This window comes from Gavialis gangeticus, unplaced genomic scaffold (assembly GCF_001723915.1).
Source record: "Gavialis gangeticus isolate Ggan-Ray unplaced genomic scaffold, GavGan_comp1, whole genome shotgun sequence".
Classification (NCBI taxonomy): Eukaryota; Metazoa; Chordata; order Crocodylia; family Gavialidae; genus Gavialis; species Gavialis gangeticus.
Genome location: NW_017729019.1, coordinates 2,148,595 through 2,160,559, shown reverse-complemented (window position 1 = coordinate 2,160,559; position 11,965 = coordinate 2,148,595). Strand labels below are relative to the sequence as shown.

At 46.4% G+C, this 11,965-nt stretch overlaps 1 protein-coding gene across 2 annotated transcripts in view; it reads left to right on the top strand.

Moving 5' to 3' along the window:
* Positions 1-11,965, top strand: part of LAD1 (ladinin 1) — a 35,463-nt gene that overhangs the window by 12,780 nt on the left and 10,718 nt on the right. For both annotated transcript variants that reach the window (XM_019513808.1, XM_019513809.1), the window contains exons 2-5: positions 7,086-7,229; positions 8,109-8,595; positions 9,215-9,355; positions 9,737-9,780. In XM_019513808.1, the coding sequence (XP_019369353.1) occupies positions 7,086-7,229; positions 8,109-8,595; positions 9,215-9,355; positions 9,737-9,780 (816 nt within the window). The remainder of the gene's footprint in view (positions 1-7,085; positions 7,230-8,108; positions 8,596-9,214; positions 9,356-9,736; positions 9,781-11,965) is intronic.

Here is an 11,965-nt window from a genome sequence, read left to right as displayed (position 1 = left end):
GTCGGCTGCAGCTTCCTGCTGCAGCCACCAGGGACTGCCTGAATCACCAAAGCTCTCCGAATCTTTTCCAAAGCTTCGGAGAGCTTTGAATTGATTCGGACCTTTAAATTGGTCCCCTGATTCAATTCAGATTTAAAAATATGGCCACCAAATTGAACTGAATCTCCTGCAAATCGAATTACCACCCAAAGCTTCGCACAGCCCTAATGGCCACTGGACGCGTCTACACGTTCATTAATGCACTGTAATTATGGCGCATTAAGTTTAGTACCTGTTATAACAGGTACTAAATGTGGCATAATCAGCACTACTGCGCATTAGCACAAATGAACGCTTTTTGTGTGACACTTAATGCCCATTGGACTAATCTGCTGTGCATCAGCGTGGTTTTTGCCAGCCATACAAATGTGCAGTGGAATTAGTCAAATGGGCATTAAGTGTCTTGTGTAGATGTGCCCAGTGTTTTGTAGATATGACCCTAACTTCATTTTAGGGTCCACTTCCATCATCCCAGGTGAGCATGGATGGGGGGGGGGCTGTACACTGGGAGGTTGACAGTGGGCGTCTTGGGAAACTCAGGTTTCTTGCTATGGGATTTCTGGAGATTGCTCTAGATTGCTGTCTTTCTTTCATACGGTGATCTGTTTTGATTTTTGCTTATAAATAATATCCCTTCAGGAAGAGTCTGGGTACCTGCCACTCTCTTGGGATTCTCCTGAGTTATTGCCCCCAGATTACAGCAGCCAACAGTATTGTTTATATGGGAGTAGCGCCTAAGGACTCCAGCTGGGATTTGGGCCACATAGTGGGTGCTGCACAGAGGATCTAGGCAACAATCCCTGCTACGAATCACAATCACAACTGACAAGACTAGCAAGGAACAAACTGCACATACCATAATCAAATATTCAAGTAGGTTTGTGTACATCATGCAGATTAGCTACATAAATCAGGTGAGGGTGTTTCTGTTGCCTCATTGGAAGTGTTGTAACACTGAAATGAAGTAAATGTGAATATTTATGACCCGATCATTTGTAGAATTAGCTACGAAAGAAGCTTGCAAATGCTTTCAAATAATGAATGACTTAAGTAGTCTTCAATTTTAGCCCGTGCATTATCAATATAATTGCTATCTATGCCTAATTAAATGATCCACAACCAATCATTAATTCAATGTAATTTTTCGTTCTTTTCCTTTTTGCATCACTCAGTCTCCCCTAGTTACTTGTCACTCCAAAAGAAGCATAAATTGGGCATCACTAAAAGATAAGATTCGTCATTGTGTGCCAAGGACCAGTCACAGTTAGGCTTGCTTAACTCTCACAAGGTCAAAAACGAAGCAAAAAATGAACCAAAAACCCCTCAACATGCCAAAGCTATTTTCACTTTGCAGTATTTGAAACTGACCCCATTTGTAGTTTGTGTGAAGTTTTCTGTGCTAATTTCTACCAAAACAGGGACTGAAAAAACGACTGTTTTCATTAAAATCTGTTCTGAAGCTTACCAGAACTTAGGTTTTGGTTAAAAAGCCCTTTTAAAAAGTAATTTAAAAAAATATTTCAGCAACATGCTTGTCTTGACCTCTGCAGTAGGTGGCATCTAGCTGCTATATAGCACTTTGCAGCACATCATAAAACATTTTGCAAGGGAGATCTGTGCATAGTTTCCGTTTTACTGAATTCAGAGAGGTGAAGTCAGGCAGCAGCTCAGTGTCAGCCCAAATCACAGCCCGGGCTGTATCCACTAAGCTGTCCCAATACCAGCATACAATTTTTGCTACATCAGGGCCCACGTATACAGGGACAATAACTATAATATGGAAGTGCAGTACATCACAATTTTGCACATCTAAGCACCTGATTAGACCTTCCTTTGTGCTGGCAAAGTCCGTTGATTTTTCAAAGAGCATCTGGGAAGGCTAGCCCTGTGCATAATAATCATAGCACGCTTAAGCACAGTCCTAAGCAGTACAGGGGAACCTTTTTATTTAGGGCTGTGCGTGTCGTAGGGGCGCCGGTACCTTCTGAAGAGCTGTGTGAGCTAATGCCGGAGCCAATGCCAGTGAATGAGGTCACAGCTCTGAACTGCCTTAGGGAAGTTCAGTCACCATGGTGCTAGAATGAATGCTGTTTCTTACTGAATCAGGTCATTGTAACAGAGGGTGGGACAGTCTCCTTGCCTGCTACAAAACAACCCCAGGGAAAGGGCTGTGAGTCACTGGTGACACTGGTGCACCCTGCTGCAATGCCTCTGCCTCTTCTCCAAGGGAAGGTGGCTAGTGTCCTAACTAGACTGTGAGGTCTGAAAAGCTTCTTGGCCAAGATCTGTATTTGCTTAAACTTTACCTCTTCTCTGTTTCTGCTTTTCTTCTTACCCTTTCACTCCCGCCTTCAACGTTGCAGATTGAGAAGACTAGAAAGCAAGACTCAGTGGAGGAGGGAACTTGGTTTAACTTGTGCCAGGGATTTCATTGCATGGTAATCATTAACCCACAATGCCACAGCTGCCAGTCACGGGGGTTGCAGTGGCACAAATGCTGACCTAGACCTGATTCTGGTCCTTTTCATCCCAGAATCAGGCCTGCTCTGATTTCAGGCCATGCAGTTTCAGACCCCAAGCTTCTGTGCAATTAACAGTCCCACAATAGTTCCCCAGGTTTTACTGTTCTTAATATCCCTGTGTAAATGCTTAAGAAAATGGATGTGTATTCCCCAGAAAGTATGTTACAGTCCCAAACTTTCTTTTGTTTCAACATGAACAAGAACTTGGAGAGCCGGGGGTTTTCCAGCTGTTGGACTGAGAAATGCTTGCTAGTGGTTTGGGGAGAGCTGGCTGGTGTTTCAGCAGCTCCACTGCATTAAACAGCGAAAAAGATTCTCTGACTTCTCCAATATCAATTTCCCACATGAGAAATAAGCAACGTTCAACATCTCTGCGGAAGTTACAAATAATTATGAATGGGAGGTGAGGTGGTGTGTGCCTCTCCCAGTGAGTCAAGATGTGGCCTATCCAATTAAATTTGAGCTCCTCTCCAAATGGGGAAACTTGCTATCAGCAAAAATTTGACTCTGGCAAGTGGGTGTTGATAGTCTGCAAGCTTGTCTTCCATGGACAGATTTATGAGTTATACCAGTATCACTACTACCAGTAAAACCCCTTTCTCCAGCATCAGTGCAATGTGTTAGTAGGGTTGGGTTTTTTAATTTTGTTTAGCCCTTTTTCCTTCCCCCACCGTTTGGTTTAGTTACTGTTGCTTTAGGAAGTATTTAAGCTAAACTAAAAAAGCCACTCATACTGGAATAAGAATGTGCATAGTTTCATAGTTTCATAGTAGGTAGGGTGGGAAGGGACCTAAGCAGATCAAGTCCAAACCCCTGCCCTGGGCAGGAAAGGAAGCTGGGGTCAAATGACCTCGGCTAGGTGATTATCAAGCCTCCTTTTGAAGACCCCTAAGGTAGAAGCGAGCACCACTTCCCTTGGAAATTGGTTCCATCTCCTAGCCGTCCTGACTGTGAAGTAGTGTCTCCTGCTGTCTAGCCTGAATCTACTCTCAGCCAACTTATGGCTGTTGTTCCTTGTTACTCCCATAGTGCTTGGGGGAACAGGGACTCCCGCATTGCCTGCTGGTCCCCCTTGGCCAGCTTGTAGACGGCCACCAGATCCCCTCTCAGCCTTCTCTTGGGGAGGCTGAACAGGTTCAGGTCCCGTAGCCTCTCCTCGTAGGGCCTGCCCTGCTGCCCCCTGATCATGCGAGTGGCCTTCCTCTGGCCCCTCTCCATGCTGTCTATATCCCTCCTGAAGTGTGGCGCCCAGAACTGGACGCAGTACTCCAGCTGCAGCCTGACCAGTGCCACATAGAGGGGGAGGATCACCTCCTTGGACTTGCTCGAGATGCATCTGTGGATGCACGACAAGGTGCAGTTGGCCTTCCTAGCCGCCTCCCCACACTGCCGGCCCATGTTCATCTTGGCATCAATGATGACTCCAAGATCCTTTTCTGCCTCTGCAGCGACGAGAAGGGAGTTCCCCAGCCTGTAGGTATGGTGCTGGCTCTTCTTCCCCAGGTGCAGCACCTGGCACTTGTCAGTGTTGAAACCCATCCTATTCTCATCCGCCCACCCCTGTAACCTGCAGATGGGGAAGTACAGTCAGTATAAATGCATCAGTCTGAATTTAACTTTAGCTTATACTGATACAATATATCTTATGTGTAGCAAAGTCCTGAGTTGAGTAGTGAAAAAAAAACAAATTACAGTCCGTTGTGAAATCTCAACTCATCTTTAAAAAAAAATCTTTAAATTCTACCTATTTAAGGCATTATTTGCCACCGAGTGGGAATGTATGGAGGAAGAGGTGGTTGAAAAATGCCAATTAGTTCTTATGGAAAAATTCCAAAGTTAATGAAATATAAAATAAAATAAAAAATTGGCTGTAAAACAAAACCTTTTAGCGTGAAACATTTTTAATAGGAAAAAAACCCATATAGTTTAGTTTTAAAATAGGAAATTTTTACCAGTATGTTTTTCAGCCAGAATGAAATTTCTTTGGCTGTCAAGACTTGTGTATGTAAGGGGAAAGGAATTTTGAAATTCTTCTCAAATTCTGTGTAGACCAGCTAGTGAGGCCTACCATTAATTTTGCTTGACTTTTTCCATTAAACTTGGGTATTTGATCCTCATAACTTTGCCAGACTTCAGCCATTTGTAGCACATGGTTTCATAGCGAGGGTCTGCCTCTGTGAATTTTTCCTTTTGAAGATTTCAGAAAAAGCAGTTCAGCCATTTCTGAGAATGAGATGAGAGAAAACAGGTTATGGGGAAAACTCTTACAACTCTTTCATGAAAAACCTGTAATCTTCCCTTTATTTTGAGGATGGCAGGAGTTTCTGCCATGTCTAGGGTTTGCTGTTTACTCTTCCTGTGAAAATCCACATGGTTTTTAGTCTCTAAAAATTCATGGTTCCCACATGCTTGGAGGTTAGTGACTGTAGCATTATTCTCCAGAAATTCTCTCAGCAAAAAGACTACTCCATCCTCACAGAGCAACTGAGCATGCATCAACCTGGGACTCCAGAGTCTGAGCTGGACTCTTGCAATTGCTCCTCCTGGCTTCCAGGAACTCAGAATAGAGACTTTTTTTCTCTCCTTTGCTCACAAGGCTTCCTCTGTTGAGTACAGAAATGGGAAAGCAGGAACCCAACATGGCACAGGGATGGGGTAGAGAAACAGGCTGCAAAGATGCATAGAAGGAGTCAAATAAAAGTCTCTGCCCACTATAGCTGCCTCTCTCCAGAGCCTGGAATGGACCCAAAATCTGAGTCTCACCATTGCTCTGCTTTCAGCAAATAGTTGTGAAACCCACTGGCAAAGTGTCCCCTCTCCCTCCAGTGTGGAGCCACACTGAGAGTGGCAACCTACCACAGCTACTAGCTGCTTCTTTAACTGGCTGAGATCTGTTTGATGGATCTATAGGTCCTTCTGATGGCCCAAGCGTGGCATCTTCTTTTTGGTTAAATAAAAGTATATGTTTTAAAATGTAATTTCCTATATTAAGAAAATGGTCACATGGCCAAGTCAAACACTCAGAATGTAGGGAATACTTGGCATTGCACTCATTTGAGTTCATAAGCACGTGTAAACAACTCTGGTGTTTTTGATCCTTTTTCTCCATCCTCTTTCCCCTCAGCATGGCCAGGCACAGGCATTCAAAAAGCCTGAGCCTGAATTCATTCAATTTTTGCAGGTTAGTTTAGCCTGGCTAGGTTAAACCTGTTTGTAACTGCACGGACTTCCCAGAAATGCAGGCACATGCCTGCAGTGGCTCAGGCTAGAAGCCGGGGGGGTGCGTGGAGTGCTATAGCAGTCCTCCCTTGCCTTCCGTAGTGCTGAGCTGAGGCACGATGTTCTGATCAGGGAGGGGTCCCCCCATCTTCTGACCAGCCCAGCAGGGAATTGATAATACAGTGTTTATCATCTTTAACTCGGTGTTAATCATCCCATTAGGAAAAAAACAGAAGGACATTACCAGCTACCTGCTGATTATGCCTCTGTCCCATCTGCCACAGCATGGACTGTAGCCAGCATGAGGTCTGCTAGCTAATGCTGAGAGATGTCTGTGTAAGGTGGGGGGGAAATCCCTGATTAGCAGAGGACCAGAGGGAAGTCAGGCAGATGCCTGCAGTCTCTACGGAGCTGAAGCCAGGGAGCAGAGGGGAAGAGGCAGCTCTGCTGTGGAGCGGAGAGCCATGCCCAGCCCAGGGAGCATGCCAGGATGCTGGGGGAGTCTGGTTTAAGTTAAACCAGCAAGGGGTCTGGGACACCAGTTGGATCCAAGTCAGTTAAGTCTGATACTACATTCAACCAGGTTTATCTCAAACCAGTTTCAGCTATTTTCAAACTGGTTTATGTGCACTAAACATCTGTTCCGTTACAGGATTAAACCAGTTTTTGATCACTTAAACTGTTTTAAGTGTAATGTCTGTCCCTAGCCTAGTAGATCTGTGGTTGCATTGTTTCTCAGCAGGTGTCTGAGTGGGTCTCATAGGTACTAGGCACCTGGTCAGTGGCATGATGCTCCCAGGGGAGAGAAGTCCTTCCTGATTGGAGGGGTGGGGATCTGGTCTGATTCTCTCTGCAGTCTGAGACACACATGTTGTGCATACTCAGCGCATCTACATGTGTGCATTTACTGTGCAGTAACAAAAATTGCTGCACAGTACGGGCACGCATCTATACATGCACACCTGTACTGCACAGTAAATATGGCAATTTATGCCGACTTGAGCATAAATTTGATACCTGCATCATGCATGTCTCAAATTTACACCCAATTAGTTACTGCATAGTAACGCACATGTAACGCAGTAACGCTGTGTGTGTGGACTGACTTGAGACTAACTTTAGTCCCAAATCAGTTCATACATAGCATTAATGTGCCTTAACACCTGCACATATAGATGCTGGCCTATTCCTGTTGACTGTGTAGTAACTTACTGTGTGCAGTAAATTTAAGCCAGCGTAAATGCACGTGTAGACATGCCCACGGTGGTCCAATAACTGGAATATTCTTGTCTCACTTCCAAACAGCCTGGCGAGGCAGAGGACTCTGGAAGATGAAGAGGAACTAGAACGAGAGCGCCGGCGAAGGCTCCGAAGTCAGAAGCCCTCCATATCAGGGGAGGAAGAGGACCTCCCCCCTTCACCAAATGCTAGCCACCCAGTGCCAGACAGGTGGGCAGAGAAAGGCTGTGACCCTGGTCCAACACTACCCAGGATGCTGCACATCCACATGGCTGATTTTTTTGTTTAGCTAGGGCCTGACCAAAGCTAACTGGAATCAGTGTGAGCCTTTCCATTGGCAGTAATGGGGTTTGGATCTGATCCAAGGGGAAGGTGTTAGAATAGAGGACTGGGAACCTGGGGTCAGTTTGAGGTTCTGCAATGGAGAGATTGCATGATTAGAGCAGGAGGCTAAGGGGCATGGCTTTGGGGTTTTAACTGCTACTGATCCAGGGATTTTGCTGTCCCTTTCTGTGGCTCAATTTGTTCTCTTGTGTAACACGGGACAGCAATATGTTATGTGCAAATCGTGTGGAGATCCTTGGCTGGAAGAGGCCATGGAATGATAAATTGATAAATAATGAATTACTGTTTGTATTATAATGCTAAAGGCCAAGACTTTGAGAGCAGTTCAGGGGAGCTAGACACTCATCAAAATGACACATCCCAGTTCCCCACGCTGATTCAAGAATCTCAACCCCATAGACTTCCATTCGAATCCACTGGCACAAGTTTTGTACGCACACATGTACAGGCTGGCTCCCATCCCGGCAGGACCAAGGGACAGAGGCTGATCAGGGTTATGGCCAAAGATGAGTAGGTTTTACCCAAACGAACACCTAATCTGTGCCTGACAAAACTGTCCATACAGCACAGGGCAAGTGTGAAAGTCAGTCTGGGTTTGCAGGGTGGACCAGGCCTAGCCTGGAGATAAATGTGATTGTTAATCTGACACCTTTCCATTAGGGCTAAAGTAAGCTCCTGTATAAAAATCAGCCTGCTGGTGCCCTCTGGTGTCTGAGTGTGTCTCTGCCTTCTCCCTGCTCCCAGGCCCAAGGAGGCAGACCCACCAGCGGCAGCGACCCCGGAGGAAGATGAGCAGAAGGTTTCAGAGGGGCCGAAGACAGAGGAGGTGAGGCAGCAAAGGCAGCAGGTGACAAGCATCTCAGAAAATGTGAAAGAGGAGAAGGAACCAGAAGCAGAAGCAGAAGCAGAAGCAGGTCCCCCAAAGCCAGCACCATGGCGGCAGTCAGCCCAAGTGAAGGTCCTGGCCAGAGAGTTTTCTAAGGAGCAGATGGATCCAAGAGTGGATGAACATCCAGAGTCAGCTCCAGAGCCAGAAGCTGTAGAAAAGGAACAACATCAGCAGCCAGCTTCGCATGAAGAGGAGCATCGAGCAGAGATAGCAGGACAGCCCCAAGAGCCCGCACAGGAGCAGAAAGGCCGCATCCACCTTGAGATAAAGGCTGTCCCCAAAGAAGGACGCAGTGTAATGAAGACACTGATCTCTCCGGGGGCATCTCCTTCTGGCCAGCCGGTGAGCAGCACTGCACCATCATCAGCTTTTAAGGATGTATTGGGAGTTGCACAGTAGAGGGAGGCTAGCTTGAAATCCCCAGTTCCTGGAGTCAGGTGAATTCATCAGAATCGCAGCTTTTCTTTCTAAAGGGGCTGGCTTCTGGCCTTTGTGGTTGAAGCAACAACAACAAAAAAAAGTTGAAAGCATGGCCCAGAGGCTTTGATTCCAGAAGGCCAAAAAGGAAGGAACCCCAAATGAGTTTTTATAGTCTTATGTTTTTGGGAGGACCTAAGTTGTTATATCTGAACTCATGGCTTATGGTACTGCACTCAGGCAAAGGAAAGGGTAAGGGGTGTGGGGTTTTGTGTGTGAGAGAGTGCATATACATCGCTTCCCTCTCTTCTTTCCCTAGCTCTTTCTGCTGCTCTCCAGAACTGGAAGGAGAGTAGGATGGTGCCTCACCCTCAAGTACAGAGTTTGGGGTTTGCCCTATGCAGGCCTGCACAGTTAGGCGCTTCCTATGGTTTTCATAAGCTCCATTTATTGTTGCTTTGCTCTTGTAGCCTGGGTCACTGGGACTGACACCTCTCTGCCTTTTCTTGACTTGTATGTCAGGTGTGTGGGTTTTTTTTCCTAGGATACTGCAAGGAATCCCCTAAGGTCTCCGGAAACAGCAAGATCCGTCCCTGCCTCGCAAGAACCTGAAGACTCCTCTGTTGCTTCCCACACTACTCTCGACTCACTCAGTCGCTGCAGTCCAAGGACGCTCTCATTCCGGGTAAGAGCTAAGCAGGTGGAAGAGGAGTGCTCAGAAAGAGGGGGGTCTGGAGGCCTTGCAGAGTCAGCTTACAGGAGACTTCCGGCCTGGCTGAAAGCAGAAATGCAAGGAAGCTCATGAAGCAGCCAGCCCGGCTCATTCACACGGCTCAGAGAAGCTGCCAAACTCTTTCCGGCATCACGGTGAACTCCTGAGCCCTAGGACCCATGTCTGGTGCTAGGAGGAGCTTGAGTTTGTGGAGAGTTTGGAGGAAGGGCTCACAGAGCTCTGATCATTCCTGCTCTAGGAGCAATGCAGCTGCCCCAAAGCCAGTCCCCTGATGCTCTTCCATTGTAACTGCAGGCCTGTCCCACCTCTGATCTCCTTTCACTGTGTTTCTAGGTGATGTCAAGAAGCAAGAAACAAGAAAGTCCATTTACCAGAAGGTCAGTGGGTTTTACTTATATTTCCATGAATGTCACAAAGCTGCTACTAAAGCAAGACCTTTGGCCCCTTCAAGGAGCTCAAAGCTTTGTACCCACCCTAATGAGATCCTAAGGCACTCAAGGGTCAGTGTGGACATTTTATGGGGGAGAGACTAAGGCATGGTGAAGCAGTAACACTGCAGCTGTGCTCCTTAAACAAGTGTGCCTTTATTTTAAATCCCATCTGTCTTCCAGATTTCTTGGATGGAAATTGGCCAAGCAGGAGATCTCTTTTAATATGATCTTCACTCCTGGGGTTAATTCTCTTTGCCCTCACCCTGAATTAAAACAGGCGCATCTCCATCAGTGAATCTAAGCTGGAGTTAAAGCTGACGTGAGATCAGAACTGGGTCCAGCAGCGCTGGTAGGTCAGCAAAGAGGAACTTGGTATTGAGGACAATGCAGAAAAGAGGCAGTTATGCTCTCCCACCCCAAAAACATCTTTTAAAAAAGCCTTTCATAAGCAGGAAAGAATCACGCAAACATAAAATGTTGCTCAGAACAAAGCAGTGGTAAGCAACTATAACAGCGAGGGATTTTCCCTGAGACATTGCAAATACCCAAGGCTCCCATTTGCAGAATTTCAGGGGGGTGGAAGCTGAGGCCTGGGGACAGGAAAAAATGTGGTCTAGATCATAGTCAGAGGCAGAGCGAAGAAGAGAACCCAGGTCTTCTCATGCCTCGTCCTAGCTTTGCTCCATTGGACCGTATTGAGGCACTTTTTGTGGGCTACTTCCATACTTTGGAGGCAGCATGGCTCAGAGGCAGGGCACTGGACTGAGAGTTGTGAGGCTCTCTTTCTGACACCGACCTGTTTTGTGACCTTTGGCAAGTCCCTTTTCCCCTCTTGCCTCAGTTTCCCTATCTGCAGTATGGGATCATGATAATGACCCATTTCTGTTAGTGCTTTTGTGATGTACAGAGCAGGATTACTGGAAAAGTGCTAAATATTACCATAGGAGTTAAACAAACCCCAAGATTAAGCCTTCTCTTGGTCTTTGCACCAGCCAGGAACTGAAACACCCAAAGCATCTCAGACTTGTCCTCATTGCAGCCTTGTCATAGACTCCCAAGCATGAAGCATTTAAAACAAGCACAAGGTTCATAGATTCATAGATGTTAGGGTCAGAAGGGACCTCAACAGATTGAGTCCGACCCCCTGCCTGGGCAGGACAGAGCGCTGGGGCCAGGTTTGCATTGCTGGTTTACTTGGGTTCTATGTAATGTGCAGCCCTTTAAAAAACAGTCATAAACTTGCAGTTTTCTAATTGGCCACTAGCGGTCACGCTTTATGCTTCAGTTGGCCAGAACTTGCCGCAAAGCAGTAGTTCTCACCCTTTTTAGGCACCAGGCACCCCTAAGAAAAATGCCAGGCCTCAGTTTTTACTTGTTTTTTTACTACAAAAAAGAGCAGTATTTCTGTTCCAAGGAATTCAGAAAGCCCACAACTCCAACCAAGAAATCTGGAAGACAGGTGGGATTTAAAATAAAGGCACACTCATTTAAAGAGCAAAGCTGCAGCGTTACTGCTTCTCTGTGCCTGTTTCTCCCCCATAAAATATCAATGCTGACCCTAACTGTCAGGGGATCTTATGGTCTCATTAAGGGCAGGATGGTTTTAACAGTATAGATGTTTGCACACCTAGCAGTGCTAACCTTATATAGCACCCTGCAGTACCCTTGAAAGGATCTCAAGGCACCTCAGGGTGCCACAGTGCTCTGGCTGAGACTCATTGCTGTAAAGTCAACACAGAGCAGCTGAAGAATAATTGGGGAAAGACCTTGGACCCTGGAAAGTGCCACACACGTCTTGTCACTGGTTCGGACCCAGGGGCTCTTTTAGGGTTTGGGCTCCAACAGATTCAAAAAATCTGCTTTGTCAGAGAACATCTAGCCATTCTTTGGCCTTCCAAAGGCAGCTGGATCTCACTTCTGTGAATATAGGCTGGTACAAGTGATTAGGGCACTAGCCTGGGACTTAGGAGACCAGGTCCAGGCCTACGTTATACCAGTACTTTGTGCACGGGCTTGGGTACATCAGCTTCTCTGAGCAGAATTTGGGGGGGGAGGGGGACATAGTTTATGCCTCTAAATGGCAGGTTTCTAGCCATGCAGGTTGCCTTCTGGGGATTTACTTGCAGATAAC